The 21,366-nt window shown below is 35.2% G+C and overlaps 1 protein-coding gene across 1 annotated transcript; it reads right to left on the bottom strand.

Annotated features, from left to right (window-relative positions):
* Nucleotides 1–448: 448 nt before the first annotated feature.
* LOC132549199 (uncharacterized) lies at nucleotides 449–16,134 on the bottom strand. Its single transcript, XM_060213115.1, has 7 exons — nucleotides 16,058–16,134; nucleotides 9,221–9,463; nucleotides 7,208–7,291; nucleotides 4,065–4,391; nucleotides 2,975–3,141; nucleotides 969–1,089; nucleotides 449–585 (listed from the first exon to the last, which is right to left on the bottom strand). Exons 1-7 carry the CDS (start codon nucleotides 16,098–16,100, stop codon nucleotides 449–451), a joined length of 1,122 nt encoding a protein of 373 aa, XP_060069098.1. The 5' UTR covers nucleotides 16,101–16,134.
* Between the last annotated feature and the right edge of the window lie 5,232 nt (nucleotides 16,135–21,366).

Genomic DNA, 21,366 nt, shown 5'->3' with positions numbered 1-21,366 from the left:
TAATAATCTTTAAACAACAAGTATTACGAAAACGAACATTAACTACAAAAATGATTGTGATAAGAGGTGGCAATTATGACTGTCCAATAAGCCCTCATCAGGTCCGATACGTTGATTAAAGCTTTCCATGCAGGAACTATGCAGGAAGTCATCAAACTATTGTCTGGTGCATTTTGGGAAAATCGATATGAGGATCATTGCTGATATTTGAATGGAGATGAAGATTTTTCGTTTAGCATCCTTAGATCAGTTACGTCGAATCTGTTTTCCCCTGTCCAGCCCGCGTTGAAGTGATTGTTTTGTAACCAAATCGATTTTATAATGTTTGATCCGGTTGGCTTCCATCTCATAGGACAGGACAGCAGTAATATTACAGCGGGAACACTTTACTTTACAGCGGATATAGTTTAACTGTCCCGGTAATGTTAGCCAAGACCAATCATTGTTTTTATATTAGAAACATCTCCAGAATTGTAGCAATTGGAAGCATCAACAATGTCGTGACGATAGCTTTAAAGGCGAAACTGTACTGAGAACCCGTGCTATCCGCAGTACTCGTCAAAGCTGTGTAGCGGGGTGGTATGTCTGCAATAAAGAAAAAGATACATAATTCTTAGTGAGAACGTTAATTGCTAGCTGTAATTGTTCTTTAGTGTAAATAAACGTTGAACAGTTCAGTGTTATACTTACATTTGCATGCATTGTTTCTTAGTACTGAGCACAATGACAAAAAACGCTATAGTAATGTACTGTATTAACATTGCATTACCATTGATCAATAAGTAATGTATTTGCAAGCCTTTGGTAAGTATTTTTCACGCAACATATATCGCAATCATCTCAATTTTAAAAATGTTCTTTACCAAGATGTGGGTTATCGTCAGAACTGAAAGAATTAAATCAAATGTATTAAACTGAATTGAACAAAAGTTCATTGTATAACCATAAGGTTTTATAGACATTCTTACGTGATTTGATTTCAAACCGGAAGTCTTCTAGAAGCCCCTTTACTTTGATGAAGAATGTCTCCGGAATGTTTTCATGTGATACTTGTAGAATACTCGTCATTTCCTCCGTTGACTGGTTTTTCTGTGGAACATGGATTAAAATATCATATATTTACATCTTTCGATCATAACATTAAGATGAAGATTCGTTCTTTTTATAGACCACATTTGTATATTAGATCCAAATTCATACTTGATAATGAAGAATAGTAGAAAATAAAATTAAATGGCAGATTCCTTGAACAGTAATGTAGACAGAAATAACTTCCTCCAGGACAAACACTTTGGTGAAGTGACAGAAAAACAATATTTAGAACAATAACGTAGACTAAGAATCATGGAAGTACAGGAACTGTAAGAGATGGCCTTGTTCTCGTTAATCTTCTACTGAATGTGTTAAACATACTTCTATTCCATTAACATGCCATGTAGTTATATGTATACATTGTTTATAGTCTTTGTTCCGGAGCTATATAACTACCCTTTACAGACACGCTGTGGTGATGATACTGCTTTAACGTAATTGAATAAGTGGGATGTTTCGGTTATTTAATTTTGCTTATTGTGATTTTTTTCATTTCTGGATAGCAATATTTATATTTTGTATTTACATGTCACTGTTAATTCGATATTCAGGGGACTGTTCTCATTATCACGATTTTCGTGCAAGAAGTCGTCAACTGACAGACAAAATTGTAACACCAGGTTTCAAAAGATGCATGTTGATGAAAATTATGGGGTAGTTGTATGGTCGCCATTGAGAATTATTCTATTTCTTTGCGAATCTGAACGTTCGTTAGTTTGCCTGTTAGATCCGTTATTGTACACCTTGTTCTTACTTGGATTGACCAAAGGTTACATGGCAGGTGTCATCGATGAAGCAGAAGACGCTTAATATTCCGGGCCACCTGGCCTTATTCTCCTTGTACTGTTTTAGGTGTCTCCGTTTAAATCTGTCTTTTGTTCATATTTTGCCATAGTATTATGGAATTTGAGATTTTTGGTTATGATTAAGGTTGCCATGTTGGTATTTTCTTGATGTTTGTCAATTTATCGGCAACATGTAATGTGCGTAAAGTTTTTACACGTAACAGTAGATTTAAAATTCAGAATACAATACGCTTCTATCCATAACACAAATATGTATGTCATCTTTCGTGTTTACAAATATGATAACGTAATCAGTTAAACTATATAGATAACTAAGTGATGATTCACCAAACACATTACTATTGTAGATTAGCTTTAAAACTATTCCGATATAAGTTATCGATTGTTTGTACTACAGCAGGTTGAACAAAAACATATGATGGAAACAGATGATTATGTATTTTGATTTGCTTTACTGTATCTAATTCAGAATTCGATTAAAAGGTAATTATCACTTTTATACAATCATTGAAGAAATAACGACAGCTACAAACTAAAGGTGGTATGTAATTATGGTAGCCGCTCTCTCTATTGCATGATCGTAAGAGGCGACTAAATTTTAGGTATTTCTACATTCTAACGCCTTATGTTTTCTTTGACAATGCCTTATTTATATTCTTTAGTTGAGTGTCGACCATGTGAGGAGCGATTTTAGTTCTGCCCTCACCCCCCTCAACCTCCCCCCACCGCCCCCCACTCCCCACCCCCACCTCCGGCCCGAGACTGGTATGCCCATTGTCGTAAGCTAGTCCTGTTCAGTGTCTTCGTTAGTATACTCTAGTGTAATAACACTTCATTGTTTGCTGCCATGCCGCACTATGACTATCAGCCTCACTCCTCCCCCTCTCAGAAAAAAGGCCACATATCTCAACTCTGCACTCACCTCACACGCATACTGAGGCCGTCCTCAAATGCGATCAAAAGAGTTGAAATGTCACTCTAATAAAAAAAGGTTAAGTTCGGCACTAGCATGTAAAAAACAATTAATTTACTACAACTGTATACAAAAACAATGTGGATTAATTGCTATGGTATACCTGGCACGATAAAACCATGGCGTCATTGTTCTGCCCTGTCGGAAACGGATCGGTATCGAGTGATATGGCATTACAGTCAACTCCCGTCACACGGCATTCCACCTGGTCCCTCTGTCCTTTTACCCATTGATGTGGCCGACACGATACAGTTGGTACAATGCCTTCATCTGCACAATTAAATCATGTACAACGTAATCTGTTGAAAATAAACAATTAGAATCAAACTCATCGTACGCAACTCCGTGGTAGGTTTACCAAAGGAACTTCGAGAAACTTTGAAATCTTACATCGTCATACTGTTCACTACCACAATGACATGTTATTTCATATTGTATATAATAATTTTATTACTTGCTAGACCATGTTATGCTGAGGTTGGCAGCAGTAAAAATAGGTTTAAAGCTATAGATCACCTAAAGTTGATAATTTACAACCATTTTAAACATATGACCATACTTTTATATGTGAACTGATTTGTTGAAAGTATGTTGCAGAAATGCTTGATCGGATGACAAAGTACATATCAACATTTAACCTATTTAGAATCCATGACGAAGTATCTATGCTAAAGCAACAAAATCGATTCCATTCATGTCCGCTCTTGTAAAAGATAATACACCGAATCCGTCACAAAAATCCAGTTTTTATAACGAATAATACAGATATTTGTTATTGAATCAGTTACTCAATCGTCCTACGGTGGTATATGCAAGTCCTTTTGTCCTCTCGTTCCTTTGCATGTCTGTATACGAGCTAGGAATAACTGTTCTTAGGATTGAGTTTCTAACGTGATATTGTATTGTGTACGGGTGACGTTAGATATTAAACACAGTTATTCTGTGTATGCTGCATTTAGAAAGAGCAAGAGATGTAAATCAGACAACGTAACAGAGTCGTATCTTGTCTAAGACTTTGATGTTAATATCAACAAGAAGACAAAGAGGCAGCGTAATAGAAAAAAAGGAAAATTGACTTGAATAGCATGTCTTTCATCAGTAAAGTATGGAAGTGCAAGTGAACATGCAGTGAAGTACATGTTCTTAAAACTAATTTATTAGAAACAGGAAATCTAACATCAAGGGACACTTACGAACATTGGTAGAAAACCCGATGGTGTGGGTGTCTGTGAATTTATCTGTTGTTCTCACGCGACAGGCTACATTTCTGTCTTCAGAGCTTAGCTCGACTTCCACAGTTGATGTGCGGGCAATTTTAAGGCCGTTTATCAAAATAGTGTATGATATATTAAGATCTTGTCTTTGTGTGGCACAAACTAGTCTATAGGTACCAGATGTGATGTTAACTTCCTGTAACGGAAGGTCAGGTGCATTTGAATCTCTGTACACTGTGACTCCCGCTTCAGATATCACCTCCCGATCAAGTTTATGTAGTGTTAGAGATGTATGACCGACATCACCTGAAACATTGAAACGTGTTTATAAATAAAGCTAAAACTAATTATATCTAGAACAGTTATAATCACATGACAGCTGCAGTATCAGCGTGACCTTAAGTGAAAAGTACAGTCAAACATCGTTACCTCGAACTCGTTTAACTCGAGGACCCCGTTTAATTTGAATTCCGTCGGTCGGTACACAAAGCATTCGCGCTCACCTAAAGTTTCCCAATGGTCTCGACGAGTCGAAATAACGAATGTTCGACTGTATGTACTTTTTGTTATAATCTAAACTTGGATAAACGGATGTTTTCGCTGGAAGTAAATGACAGCTCATTCATCAACAACACTCGAACGACCGCGTTCTCTTCGAATGGTTAAAATGCTTATTGTTCAGAAAATTTGGTCTGAAAAGGAAAAAAATGCGACAGTTCAAGCATGACGGAAAAGCACGGAAAGATTACGTGTTTGGGTAACATTATCCTTGTGAGAAATTTATGACGGATAAAACTACAACAAATAATGATTAAGTAAAATGCGGAAAAAATAGGTCAAGATGTTACATTCGTTTACATGGCGTGGCCCTATTTGTCACGAGACTATATTTTATGTGTCAAACACGTGTGTTTGTGCTTTTGAGTAGAGCACGTGTATGGTGGACTGATGATATTTTTTTCCAAGCTAATCTAGCCTCATTTTGGCCAATTAACCTTGAATCTATTCGTTTATCTACTGTCCTGTTAATGTTATCTAGCAGCATATCAGCAATGTGTATTTTTGTTTATAAATCAGTACATTTACGTATCTGTGAGAAGAGGTCTAGTACTTTAATATACTCATTAGTAGTGGAAAGTACTTAAATGAAGCACAGACTGCCCAGCGCAAGTAACTGCAACTTAATCCTTGTAAAAGTTTCCTTTTCAATTGGCAATAATAATGATGTTGTCACCCTAAAGTAATAACAATTACACTGTTAATATTTCCTTCAAAAGACTGAATCATGAAAATATTAATCAGTATCATTGATTAATTAATCGGTAGGCATTTTCCTTAAGATATGCCAAATTTCTCCAAAATTGGTTTAATATCCTCGCGGCGACAGACAGTTACTTAAGAACGGTTGTCGAGAGAGACACAGAGTTGAAAATAAAGCAAAGAAACAGTAGGATCGGAAAAAAGAAATAACTAGGATCTCAGATGCTTTATTGAGTATAGCCGATCCGATATACCATGGTAGATGACAAAGGAATACAGACTACGTGTGGCGCCTAGTTCTGGTCGCATCTTTGGATCCTGTTGCGAGATATGGATTCTTTATCAGTGTAATATACGTGTATATTATTTACCTACACTATCTTCTGACATCTGAATATTACGTGTTGATTAGGATAGGTACACGCTCGTTCAATAAAGACATTTTTACTATGGTAATGTCATTGTTATATAATGACAGATATTATTGTTTTATCATGACAAATACCATTGTTATATAATGACACATGTTATTGTTATATGACAAATGTTATTGTTAAATCATGACAAATTCAGTTTTGTATAATGACAAATACCAATGTTATGTATAAAGGCAAATAGCATTGTTATATGACAAATGTCATTGTTATATAATGACAAATACCAGTGTTATATAAAGGTATTTATCATTCTTATATACTACAAATGTCAGTGACTACAGTTGTTACCATTGTCGTAAATTTCAAGAAAAAATGTGATGATCGTTTGTTTAAATCTTGTAATAGCCCGTTGTTTAATTCCTTTGATACACCATTTTCTAATTCCTGTGATATTCCATTGTCAAATTTCTGTGATAGTCCATTTGTCTAATCCCTGTTATAGTCCATTGTCTAACGTCTGTGATAGCCCATTGTATAATTTCTGTGATAGTCCATTGTCTAATGTCTGTGATAGTCGATTGTGTTATTCCTGTGATAGTCCATATTCCATTGTCTAATTCCTGTTATAGTCCATTGTCTAACGTCTGTGATAGCCCATTGTATAATTTCTGTGATAGTCCATTGTCTAATGTCTGTGATAGTCGATTGTGTTATTCCTGTGACAGACCATTGATCTTATTCCTGTGATAGACCATTTTCTAATTCCTGTGATAGTCCATTGTCTAATTTCTGTGATATACCATTGTCTAAATCATGTGATAGCCCATTGTCTAATTCCTGTGATAGCCCATTGTCTAATTCCTGTGATAGTTCATTGTCTAATGTCTGTGATAGTCCATTGTCTAAATAATGTCCATTTGGCTATTTTTTGTGATATTCCATTTGTCTGTTTTCTATGATTGTCCATTTGGCTAATTTTTGTGATATTCCATTTGTCTGTTTTCTATGATTGTCCATTTGGCTATTTTTTGTGATATTCCATTTGTCTGATTCTTATTCTTTATTCGTAAAACAAAAGAAAGCGTGTTAATTGTAATTTTTTGTTGGATATTTGATCAATTGTTCTACAGTCAATAAATTTTCCGGATTAAATTTGAAATTTTTTTTCAGAAGTTTAGCTGTAAAACTGTAGTATAGAGAAAATGCTGAAAATGTGCGGTCGGCGTTTTGATATTCATGAGACTTATTACTATATACAGTTGTACAACAAAACACGAAACGTGGTGTTTCAAACACACTATCTTTAAAGAACTCACTAACACAATCTATTATGATATAAAAGACAAATGGATGTTTCACATCATTTCCTTCAATACTTTCACCAACTATAATTTCCTGTGCTGATATGTTTCATACTCTGCCTATCCTGAAGGTGACATTGACCCTGAATAATCTGATATTTTTACGATATGATGGTACACTCACCTTTCATAACCTTGAGCGTTTCTGTTTTGTGGTATGTTACTTTTGATCCACATGTATAGTTCCCTGAGTCTGCCAGTGTTACACCTGTAATTTGAACAGTCTAATGATATCACCTGTCCAGTAGTTTCATCTTGCATTAGAACTATGTAATAGTCATAAGTAGTTATTGTAGTCAGACCGGAAAGATCTCAATAGAAATCTCAGGCATGTTTTGAATTCCTAATTATTTAAATTAAGTCTTTACAAGTGACATATATAAAATTAATTTATGCCTATGAGCTAGATCTCAATGTGGATAAAGCATGATAGGAAATAAATGAATAAAACGAAAATTCACAGAAACGTTGGCGTTTACATGGCACTATTTAATTCACGAAAAGTTGTTTATCATTGTGGATATAAAAAGCATTATTTTTCGGATTTAGTCCCTAAACGACAAAACTGTAGCATTTAACTGTTGTAGTGTGCTATATCTTTCATATATTTAAATCATGTGATGCACTTCGAAACCTTAGCACAATATCTGGAATATTTACGCAACATAAAAAGAAACGCACATGTAAATTATGCAATCAAAATCCTATGATATTGTTGGAAATTTGTATAAAAAATTCTTCGATGTGAAGGGAAAAGTCTACTCTTTGCAATACTGTCAACGAAAAGTATGTGTGGCTTCACTCGTGTCGTCAGTAGTTACTCAAAGTGGGATACCCGCGAAAAACAAAACGACACTTCAGTACCTGGTGTGGGCACCTCTTGCACGAATCCTTGCACGGATTCCCTTATGCATTTAATTCATGAAAACATTAATTCGCCTTAAGGGATCAAGTTGGCGCGGTTAGTTGGAGGTTTTGACGTTTCCTAACATGCCTGTCCAGTTCATCTGCGATGCTCAATGGGAGACATGTCGGGGCTATATGGGGGCCATTCCAAAGGCAGAATGTTGTTTACCGTGAGAAAATCACGACAGACTCTGGCAATATGCGATCGAGCATTGGCTTGCTGGGAAATTATATTGTGACGTCTGAGAAGTGGAAGGACAGTTGGTTGCAGGATTTGGTCGCTTTATCGAACGGCATTGAGGATTGGATCCAGGACCACTAAGGGGGATTTTACTCCATGGGTGATACCTCCCCAAACCATAACAGAAGGTGACCCTACATAAGGTCAGTGGGCAATGATTATCTCGGCACGCAAGTGGTTCCTGGCAGTTTGAGCACTAATGGGTCTGCCTTGAGTGCCTAAGTTATGCGACGCAGTCTCTACATCAGTCTTAAATCTGTTATGCAGGTGCGACAATCGAATCACCATGTCTTGTCTTGCGGTCGTTACACTCGTGCGAACGCTCTTGGGACGATCGGAAACTAGGTCAGTATCATGGAAACGTGTATAGATACGGTTAATTATACACGGGGTTACGCAAAACTGCCACGTGACATCAGTTTGGTTATGACCATCCATCAGCATCGCAACTGCTCTACCCCTCTTAATTTTGGTAAAACATCTGGGTCAAGGGCGAAATCAAAATTCCAACGTTGAAAATTAACGTGGCTGAATTTAGAGTATCCGTTGAAATTATTCATAAACAATTATTACAAAATCGTGGTCACGCCGCGTGATTTGGACAAAAGAAGGTCACAAAGACAATGGCATTGTCACGCTTGGCTGATTTTAGGATAGATTGTCGAGAAGGGGAATCATTCCTGATGTAATACCTGACTAAATACTCCATTATTTCCTGACAGCTAAGGTGTACTGCAGGTAAGAACTTCGTTCGATTTTTTTAAATACATCTCACAAAATATAGAATATACACGCAGGTATTTCATATTTATCTATATGGCATACAGGACTGGCGACACAACTGTGGATTACATAATATTATCAAGGTCACGTCCGATTTCTATATCTATATCAACAGAGATGTAGCACAGAAAATGGTGGCCTTTTCTTATTTGTTATTATTTGTCATCTTTGTTGTATTTAAACATGATTAAACAAATCAAACCTCACGTTTTGATATTTCTATTACATAGGTACTGTTGTCTGGTCCCACTGTAAAGTGATGAAGTTGAAACCCGCTCGCTTGGTCAACGTCTGTGTTGATCGCTATTCCAGTCATCACTGTACCCTTTGTGACACTAAAGAACACGGGATCAAACACCAAATGCAGTGGGTTAACACTGACGTCACAGGAAAAACGGAACAAATCTCCTTCCTCCAGGACATAATGCTTCAACTGACACAAGCACAATTCTGTAACATAAGGAAATGTATATCAGATATCTGAGGAAGAAAATAGATGTAAGAAGCAAAGCGAAATACGAAATCAAAATAAAAAACAGGTTCTCAAAGACCAAGAAGGCTGTACTGCCAAATATATCAGATAGTACGTTAGAATTTAGACAAACTTTTGTGAAAGTAATGATTGTTAATAAGTGCTAAGAAATATTTTTTTAGATTTAAATTTTGTTTGATACTTTAACTTGGTCGCGTTCGATTACCAAAGCCTTTATGTCAACGCATATTAGAGGAAAGTGCTATAACAGCGACAGAGAATCGAACCTATATACCTATATGATACGGCCCATTCGAACACATTGAAAATAAAGACATTATATAACCGCTGAGTTAGTTAAGATATCATAATGAAGACCATATTTAAAGAATCAAGACGACTTAAAGTTTACCACAAATAAGACTATTTCGTATGATAAAAAGTATCTGAAAGTTTTTTTTTCCATTTCGCATGCAAATCATGAAACTCGACATTTTATTATTTTGAATTCTGAAAATTGAAAAGTGTGCTCTAACTCCTCTGTCTTGTAAAAGCAACAAAAAAAATAACGACATATTAACAGAACTCGGAGGTAAATTTGAAATCTAAAATACGAGTGCAAAATATGAGCAAAAGAGTCATATTTATACCCGTGAAAATGGTACAAGGTAAAGTAAATCCAGTCGCTCCGGAAGTTAGAGCGTCTTCTGCTTCAACTATAGCGCCATTGATTCCAACCTACAAACATCTCCTGATTATGCTAGAAGAGATCTGCAATATTTACAAATGAAACTTTTTTATAACCACTGAGAAATCATGCTCTGCGTTTTTTATTAGAAGAATAACATATTATTTGATTTAGTTTAAACTGACATTTAAGACTTCTTAATGTTCCATAGAGATCCGTAATATCCGAAACGAAAGTAAAAAAGCAAAGTATGAAATTAACGAAAAGGATTGATTACAACTGGTTAATATGTAGACATATGTTTAAGTATCGTGTTCTACCTTACTGGATTCACAAATAGACTAATGCAGTTCATACTTTTCGGAAATCAGATGAATTTGTTTTAATATAACACATCTTAAACTCAGTTGTGTTGGTAGAAAGAACAGGAAGTTTTGTTTTTATTATAGAAACAGAAAGGATATTGTTTCATGGAATCCGTAAAACGAAGATAAATTTTCTCTGGTGTTCTAATTTTCATGGCATCTTTTTGAAATACCGTATTCGTTATATTTGATTATTCAAAAGTGCTTCTGAACTGATCCAACTGCGATATCAAACAGGTGGCGCATACCTTCAGTTCAAGGTAAACGCGTGAAGGCCACCACTTATCTATACGTAATTCACGTGTGGTCACACATGTCGAACTAATTACGACACGCGTACAACAGTGTATTTAAAAACTTTTAGTAAACTGATATTAAATGTGTTCAATTCAATATGTTTATAATTTTAATTTTGAAAATTTGGGACATTTGAGTATTTAATGCAAATGAAAATGTCTTGTACGCGAATCATTTCTATCAGTCTTAGATGATTAATGTTACATGCCCTTGAGAGAGTATTTATCTATGTATTAAAGACAAAGATTACCAAAGTAATCTATTAAATCATTGATTTTATTATATTCAACAATAAGCATCTTTGTGATGTACATATGACGAATGTATTCCTGTAAACAAGAGGAAGATGTTAAAACCCTTCATCTACATTTTGTTAAATAAAAAAGAAAGAAAACTGACTTTATCCTTTATCTAGTTTTTTTTCTTTAATGACTAGAATTTCCCTACTCTCGACCCCTTGTGTAGATTCTGTAAATAACAAACATAATAGTCTTTCCCGTAGACTTCATGTTGTGTTTTGTGTAAGAGAAAATATGTAAGATACATTCCATGAAGTGTCTTTGAATGTAAACCATATTCCATGAAGTGTCTTTTAATGTAAAACATATTCCTTGAAGTCAAACGTAACTTCATAAATTTTTAATTACCGGATGAAATACATCTAATATTTCTCACTATTATTCGGGTGCGTTTTATTTAAAAATGTAATCGACATTTTCCAATTTTTTTTTATTGTGTTCGGTTTTTAAAAAGAAAGAAAAAACAAGTGAAATAAGATGAAATGGAATACCGAGAATATCTATATTTCACTCACATGACAGAGAATATATCTATATTTGATAATACTAAAAGAAAAAAGTGTACGACACTAGACGGGGAACCATTTGATATTAGAAGTACATTGAATACTAGCCACGGAGGTCAAACGGTATGGATGTAAGGTAAAGTGCAGCATACTCCCTCAATGCACTGACAATCCTATTTATAACTTATCAGTTATGACACATTCAAAGTGGGAACGACTTAGCCTTGAACCCGAGGAGTGTGTTGTTGTCCGTTACGCCAAATTAAATAAGTTATCTCGATGAAAGACCTTGAGACTTTTAGGGATTTTCGTCCCTTGGTACTGTCACACATGCCTGTTTCACCTTCTACTGATATTGCTCGGTAAAATTAAGCTTAATGTCTGTTAAGCATTAATTAGCTTTTCCCGTTTTCCGCAGAAATTTACACAGAAGAAATTTTACCTGACGACAGTATATAACACTGGTACTGTTGACCCAATTACAAGTAAAAGGTGAATACATGTGGGAATCTGAGCCCCCCCCCCTCCCTATTCCTCCTATTACTATCATTGATGGACGATAAAGGGTCCTGACCCTGACCCCTCAGTGAGGCAAATTGACGTCTATATAGATAATACTCATTAGATCTGATTTACATTCATTTAAGTCGATCGTAAGAATGGATGTAATGTCGGTATGATGTGGATGTGGGGTTGTCGTACCCTATCTATGGTATTTTAACGTGACGGCACTATAGAGCACTAGGGTCGCGAGGTTATGGTATTTTTACGTAATAGAACTACAAAAGCTGATGTTTAAATGTGTTGCTAATTTTAAATAAGATTTGTCACGCTGTGTTAGGATGTTCATCGTTTACTTTCGTGATTCATGAGTAACGTAGTTACATGTGATTATACTCCAGCAGAATGTATTTTTTTCAGATATTGAGTAAGCATAACCAATATAATCAAAGACATTCGTGATAATTAGTACCTAATCCATCTAGGTACACGTTCATACGCGCACAGCAGGTATAAACCTAGAGAAAACCTTTTCACAGTTCGACGACATCCACCATGTAAATCGAGGTTTACATGGCGGATGTCGAAGATGAAGCAGAAGACGCTTCCTCCTTACGGAACACCTGGTCTTATTCTCCTTGTACTTTTTTCAGTGTGAATTTTTCCTTTGTTCATATCTTATCCTTGTTTTATGGAATTTGAGTTTCAATTATAATAATGTTCACGTGTTGTTGTTTTTTCTTGCTTTTTCTAACAGAGAATACGGCATGATCAACATGATTAAAGACGATTTATCAGGTCTAACGTTTATAATGACCTCAATAGCATTATTTTAAAATGATGGTGGAAATTGTTGGATATATACGTTTTTATATTGATAGTGTGTTTCAAGAAATAGGACTCCTAAATTGACTGTGTATTGCACATTTTTTTCGTGAATATAAATGTCCCATTACCTATTACAATATATGTAAGGAATAAAAGTAGAGAAGAAATTGAAAAGAAGTGAAGCTCTGATTAACAAAACAACAACAATTAAATACCAACATATCAACAAAAATCATAATCCAAGCTCACATTCAATACAAATAGGGCAACATATTAACGAAAGAAAGATTAACACGGATACTCCTGAAAAAGTCCACAGACCAGAAGTCCGGGTTCCAGTTCCGGAATAGTAAGCGTATTCTGCTTCATCGACGACATCCGCTATATACATTTTGGTCAATCTAAGTAAGTGATGTCAAATTCTTAAGGACAATGTATACAGAGGAATCAACAGGCAAACTAACGAACAACAAACACGTCAAGCTTCATATCACAAAATGAAACAGAATATTTGTTCAATGAGATCACTATGAAGACAGTTAACCTTCCCCATTATTTTCATCAGCGTGATTCTCTTGGTTTCCGTGTGTTATGAATTTTTCTGTCAGTTTACGACATCTTGCATCAAAATCGTGATATTGGTAACAGACCCTTGAATATCGCATCAACTACGACATGTAAACGCCATAGGTTGGAGATGCAAGGAGGTTGCTATCCAGAACTTAGAAATTCACAACAGGAAATTCAAATCGTGTTGATTTCGTTGTTTGAAAATGATTTTCAATATATATGTGTACCGTGTTCCATCTTTGTTGGAAAAGGAAACATAACAAGTTCGGCAACTTTCTTGGTTATTGTCTCGAGACTTTAAAACATAAATATGAATAATATAGAATGCACTATTTCTGTTTGAGATCACTATGACGACCGTAAAGCTCTCCCATAATTTTCATCAACCTATATCTTATGAAACCCTGTGTTATGTGTTAGTCCGGCAGTTGACGTTTTCTTGCACGAAAATCGTAATACTGGGAACAGGCCCTTAAATATCGAATCAACTGCGACATGTAAACACGATAGGTTGGGGATATCGGGTTCTTCACATCCAGAGACGGAAAAGTTAAGATAGGGAAAATGAAATCACCATGCTTATCATACATCTTGGTGGAAAACAAGTTGATTTCATTTTGGGAAAAGATCGAGATAAGCGGCTGATGTAGAAGAGTGAAATGATGATAAAATTAACGATCATCGGAGACAAATGTCGTAATGTGGTCATTAAATACAAGTAGACTGGACTGTTTAATGCTACATTGATATATGTAACATTTATCATACAACAATAATTGTTAAATGTATGACAGTAGACCAGTAACAAGCGGTGATTGTCTCGGAAGGTTGTTTTATAGAAAATCAGGCCCCACTTGTATAAAACATCTTAATTTAAGATTTCCCCATGCCCATCAAGCCAATGTTTTCCTCAGCTAATATCTCCTTGAAAATATCTCGTATGAAAATTCTTCAAGGAATTTCAGGACATCCTAGCCGATGACTTCCTCCTGTTCCTTGAGAAAATTTTATACAAGCCGTTTTCGAGGAGATATCAGCTGAGGAAAATCTCGACTTGAGGAAATCTCAAGTTGAGATGTTTTATACAAGTGGGGCCTGAAATCAAAGACGAAATGAACGATTTATTTAACAGTGGACATTTTTATAATAATTATTTTCCTTTCATGAATTCAGAAATATGTTGGGAATACAACATTCTAACATTTTTTTTAAAAAGGTGGGTTCATTCTGGTGGTAGTTAGAGGTATTTAGGTGTAAATTCTTAGCCTCCATTGGGTCGTTTTCGTCATCAATTTGTCCTTTTGTTCTGGCATTCAATGTTTATTGATAAGGTATATGTGATGTGTATTACGCTGATCATGAGTGATAAGTAGATTTTCACGAGTGCCCGGTCAAACGTTTACAATGTTTGTATAATACATGATGCTGGATCGAGAACGTGCTGTAGCATTGCCCCTTAAGCGTTGGCAATTATGTCTTGTGCTATGCCAATATAAACATACTGTCTTCATTCACTAGATAATATCAACATTTGTACTGGCAGTACAAAATCTACGCATTACCAACCTACTGACCAGCCCCAGTTTATACTGTAAAAAAAAAGATAGATCTGGAACACTATTTAGTTCAATTTAAAACTCTTTCAAAGTCCTGAAGATTTGTAACTCTATACAGATGTTAATTAAATCTGTGGACACAATAGTCAAGGGATTAGTGGGATTAGATGTTAAATCTTGCAGCTGTTTCGTCCTTCTAAGACTCGTCAATGATGTTAGATCAGCTGTTTAGTCCTCGTTGGATTCGTCGGTGATGTTGAATCATACAGCTAACTCGTCCTTCTAGGACTCGTCAATAATGTTAGATCACACAACTGTTTCGTCCTTCTAGGACTCGTCAATGATTTTATAACACCTGTTTAGTCCTTGTTGGACTCGTCAGTGATGTTGCATCATACAGCTGTTTCGTCATTCTAGAACTCGTCAATGATGTTACAACAGCTGTTTCGTCCTTCAAGGACTCGCCAGTGACCCTAAACCATAACACTTAAGAGATGATGGAGACAAATCAAATTGATCGATATATAAATGTCAAAATGTCTATAGTAACTATAACAACGAGGCTTCATTTATGTCAATCAAATAACACACAGAAATTATAAACTTCAGCTCAAAATCAAACTTATTAACATTAATACCTGTAGGGTCAAAAAGTCATAGTTCGAAGTATTGTTACAAGAGAAAAAATAACTAACATCACAATAGAAGAAATATTTAGATTACGGATTGCGAGCTCACAGCTGAGTCATGACCGTAGAGTGAAGGCTGTAGATCGTTAAAGTGAACCCGACAATGATATCACACTACCATAGTAGTTATAACTGGTCAGTGTGTGGTTTGTCAGTAACATTTCTGGCCAATAATGTATGTCCGAAATGATCGTAAAACTTTAAAAACAGTATACTATGTCTACAAATTAGGTATACATCATAATTTTAACAGATAACAAATGTTATACTCACGGAAGAAGCAGAACTCGGCTATCAATGAAATCGACGTCTTCATCTTTAATCCGTCTGATACACACTGTCAATGATTACTGATACACCTGTGTTACACATGATGCATGTGTTACTCCGTAGGCACATGTGCTGTACACGATAGCGATGTACTCATTTATTTGTAAGCACTACAGGTAGATTAATGTTGAACAAGCGATGTCCTCCTATATATAGGTATATACGCGATCCTTTTTAAATGGCGTAACCTAAAACAAGGACTGGTCAACATAGTTTGATCCTTGTTCTGCCAACCAAAAGACGCCGTGCGGAAGAACAAAACAACAAAATGACGAAAACTTGTCAAAGCGAAATAGCGAAAAGACGAAAATCCACCAAAGCGATAAAACGAAAACCCGTGAAAACGAAATATTGTAAAGTCGCCAAACCGAGTAATTATCACAAGTATGAAAGTTTATTTTCGTATCATACCAGTGACTTAGCTGTTATCTTGAATACACCTGTTAAATGATTTGAAATAACGCAATGCTTAAAGTCCCTGAAGTTTGCCGAAATATGCATGCCACGTTTTAATTCATTCCAATAGTGGCATAGTATGGAATATATTCATGTACGTGATGTTGTTCTGAAATTGTCTGATATATGAAAATTAGGAAATTGATTTAATTATAGGGCTCCTGCATCTCCCCGACTAAATTTGACTTTTCTTTCGATCACTTGGATTTTCCTCAGTCGGCTCTTAGGCTTCACAATTTAGGTCCTTAGCATCACTGGCGAGTCGTAGAAGGACGGAACAGCTGTATGGTGCAGTTTAATTCATTGTTTGACTCTACTCTACCTAATTCTACATCATTGAAATATTACTATTCACTTATGTGTCTTTTTAACTATCTTGAATATGCATGACATTCTGAAATTATCAAATAAAGAATAACAACTTGTATTAATTTATAGGGCTACTTCACCAACCAACCAACTGCCCCCATTGCCAGTTTTTACACAATGTTTTGCTCTGAAAACTTATACAATAGCAAATCGACATTTTGATATTTGTGCTTCAAAATCGGGCCCAATTAATATAAAAACAAATATTACTATCTGATGTATGTTTGCCAAAGATACGACTATAGATCAAGCGTCGTTTTAACCCATTTTAAGTATATCTGTAGAACACTCGTTCGCTATATCAAATGCTATTTTTATCTGAAGTTGATAAAAAGATATATAAGATAAACACAACGTTATATCGGCTAGATAACTATCTACCTATTGGCATGTGTCCGTAGCTTGGAACAGTTATCAAAATCACCAAGGAAGATGTTTGAATGAAGGGTGGGTATTTGACACTATGAAACTAGAAATTTGCCTGTATTCCCACTTAGCCCACTGTCTATTTTTACAGGAAAAAATGTGGGCTAGAAGGAACTGGTGTGTGTTTAAGAACAATGGATTTCAATTGTCCTAAAAGTATAGTCTCTTTCATTAAAATCAGTATAGTTTACATGATATATGTATATAAGGGTGAATTTCTGATACTATCTTGTATATTTTTTTAACTTAAATGCATTACACAAACATTTCACCAAAATATAAATATTCTCACTTTAACAGCAATATTGAAATAGAAAGCACAGTAAAAGAATATACAAAATGTTTATACTCATCCTTTTTATTTCAATATCAAAATATATAAATTCATGATAAAAAAGGGGTTTTTTCTCATCTAATTTTAATTAAAATGTCATTCATTTAAAAAAACACAGCACTGAACATATCATACTAAAATTGAAACATATACAACATTTTATTGTCATTTTATTTAATGATTTGTTACAACCGTAAGACAGTGTCTGAACCATCCCGGATATCGATTTTTTGTTACAGTCGAAAGACAGTGTCTGAACCATCCCTAAGGTCAATGATTTGTTACAGTCGTAAGACAGTGTCTGAACCATCCCGGATATCGATTTTTTGTTACAGTCGTAAGACAGTGTCTGAATCATCCCTAAGGTCAATGATTTGTTACAGTCGTAAGACAGTGTCTGAACCAACCCTAATGTCAATGATTTGTTACAGTCGTAAGACAGTGTCTGAATCATCCCTAAGGTCAATGATTTGTTACAGTCGTAAGACAGTGTCTGAACCATCCCTAAGGTCAATGATTTATTACAACCGTAAGACAGTGTCTGAACCAACCGTGATATCAATTATTGTTACAGTCGTAAGACAGTGTCTGAACCATCGCTAAGACAGTGTCTGAACCATCGCTAAAGGCGATGATTTGTTACAGTTGAAAGACAGTGTCTGAACCAACCCTGATATCAATTATTGTTACAGTCGTAAGACAGTGTCTGAACCAACCCTGATATCAATTATTGTTACAGTCGTAAGACAGTGTCTGAACCAACCCTGATATCAATTATTGTTACAGTCGTAAGACAGTGTCTGAACCATCGCTAAAGGCGATGATTTGTTACAGTTGAAAGACAGTGTCTGAACCAACCCTGATATCAATTATTGTTACAGTCGTAAGACAGTGTCTGAACCAACCCTGATATCAATTATTGTTACAGTCGTAAGACAGTGTCTGAACCATCCCTAAGGTCAATGATTTGTTACAACCGTAAGACAGTGTCTGAACCATCCCTAAGGTCAATGATTTGTTACAGTTGAAAGACAGTGTCTGAACCAACCGTGATATCAATTATTGTTACAGTCGTAAGACAGTGTCTAAACCAACCCTGATATCAATTATTGTTACAGTCGTAAGACAGTGTCTGAACCATCCCTAAGGTCAATGATTTGTTACAACCGTAAGACAGTGTCTGAACCATCCCTAAGGTCAATGATTTGTTACAGTCGTAAGACAGTGTCTGAACCAACCCTGATATCAATTATTTGTTACAACCGAAAGACACTGTCTGAACCACCCCTAATGTCAATGATTTGTTGCAGTCGTAAGACAGTGTCTGAACCAACCCGGAAATCAATGATTTGTTACAGTCGTAAGACAGTGTCTGAACCAACCCTGATATCAATTATTTGTTACAACCGAAAGACACTTTCTGAACCACCCCTAATGTTAATGATTTGTTGCAGTCGTAAGACACTGTCTGAACCACCCCTAAGGTTAATGATTTGTTACAGTCGAAAGACAGCGTCTGAACTGAAAAGGAAACTCCATTTTTTCGCATCATACTTCAATATCAATGGTCAGATAACCAGTTTCTACAGCTACATAAAAGATAATTAACATATGACGGAATATAAAGCATTGGATATTAAGAAATCGAATGATATTATAAGTATGATATGGTCAAGTACCACAACACACCGAATATTGTACGTTAGTAAAAAAGTGATAAGAATGTTTTCAAACATATATTAAATGGAAAACAATAACGTTGCATCTGACAAGAATGTGATGTTCTACCTCTTCAATAGAGAACAATGTATCACATAATGCGCGTGTTATATAGAAATTTCGCCCGCGTCAACAATTTCGCGTGCATGTCTCTTGAGAGTATTTCAATGGCTGCGCCGGTCAAAAAATTAATTATGATGTCATAATATAAACAATGACGTAATGTCATGAATTGCGTTTAATTTTGTCCTTCACATTTTGTTCTTAAAATCTGTCAAAATATAAACTTTTTGGAATAATTGGATAAAAAGTATCATAAGGTTTTTTTTTCATTTCATGTAAGAAATAAAAAAAAAACCCTTAAAAAACAATTTCTTATGAATTGAAAAATCATTTAAGATCAAATTACACATGTAAGACAAACATAATTTTTTTCTGTTTTCTACTAATAACTAAAATTCACAAGGACAAATCCAAATAGATTACAAGATCTGGGTCATTTGGAACCAAACTATACTTACAAACGTGTCATTCAGATGTTTAAACTGACACATACAGATTATTCAGAAATCGCGTGTAGCACGGTGTGATTTAAATAGTATATCCATTCACAAGACTCACAATTGGTAGGTTAAAGTCCGTGCGGAAATTCTACCACGGTATTTCTGACGACATCGGGGCAAAGTACAAACCCTGAATCATACACACACTGTTTCCTTACTACCAAGTATACATCAGTCATCATCGTATTCATAGAGACCAAGTATGATAATATCACCAGTAGATGCACAAACAAACACGATTTATTTCCTGAAGTAAAAAAAAAAGTACAAATAAACCCGGAATAAATATACCGGATCACTGTATTACTTCTTATTGAAATAAAAACTCAAAATATTTTAATATTTTTAGATTATTGCAAAAAAGGCACAAAAAGATGATAACCTAATATTGACCGGAGTTTTACCACGTTATAAAAGTGTTACAATGAACTATATTTTACTAAGGACAATCTTTTTTAGAAAGGCATAATAAAATATATATATACAAGTATTGAGATACGTTACAAACCACAAAAATGTAGCTTAGAATAGCAAAATATGACAAGAATAGATAGAATATCGCGTTCGTTTGTTCTGTCATTGAAATATTTAAAATCCAACAAACAAAACAGGTAAATAGGACGACAACAATGTAGGCTTTCGTGGGTTTCAACAATAGGTGTTCGACAAGGAGTAAGTACGTAAATATTTGTCGGCTTCTGTATGTCAGTGTTCAGGTATAGAGACGTGTGTGCTATATTAAGACGTTAAGGATTGTACGCTTATTAACATGTATATACAACTCATCCCTACGTAATCAAGTGTTTCTACCTAGAAACTAAAACATATTTATTAATGGAATAGAAGTTCTTATCACACAACCAGTAGACTATTTGATGGCAACATCTTCAGACAAATGACAAACGTGACACGGTCAGATTGAGTTGTCAGGACTGCTACTTTTTATTTTGGTGACATTACGTACTGCCCCGAAGAAAATGTTCCAAAATATCAGATTGATTTGATTTGAGTAACCTTACAACAAATGCTACAGACAAATCGTATAGATTACAAAGGTTTGTCGATACAAGTGACAGACTACCCGTTCCGGACTAGTTCACATATTTTTTTTTTCATATTTACTAGCATGCCACCTATTTATCTGTAATAATGATTACACAGGAAACATTTTACTTGTTGTACAGTACACTTTGTACCTACAAATCAGTCATCCGTGAACGTCTTACATTCAAAGTCCACATGTGACAACTATCATCGCAGTACGAACACGTAAGGCGTGTCAAAATACATGATTTACAGTGGTAAATATGATGTGATGTATGAAAAGAATATATTTATAATGTCAGAAAGCCATATGTATTGTTAACATAGCAACGTCACAACGC

Source organism: Ylistrum balloti, unplaced genomic scaffold (genome assembly GCF_031769215.1).
Source record: "Ylistrum balloti isolate Yb309-2 unplaced genomic scaffold, AGI_CSIRO_Ybal_v1 Utg370048, whole genome shotgun sequence".
Lineage (NCBI taxonomy): Eukaryota > Metazoa > Mollusca > Bivalvia > Pectinida > Pectinidae > Ylistrum > Ylistrum balloti.
This window is presented reverse-complemented; position numbering and strand designations above follow the sequence as displayed.

Coding starts and splice junctions, on each gene's coding strand:
- LOC132549199 (XM_060213115.1), bottom strand. CDS start 16,100: ATGAAGACGTCGATTTCATTGATAGCCGAGTTCTGCTTCTTCC. Junction 9,464..16,057: donor AGCCGAGTTCTGCTTCTTCC/GTGAGTATAACA, acceptor CTTATGTTACAG/AATTGTGCTTGTGTCAGTTG. Junction 4,392..7,207: donor AACGCTCAAGGTTATGAAAG/GTGAGTGTACCA, acceptor TCAATGTTTCAG/GTGATGTCGGTCATACATCT.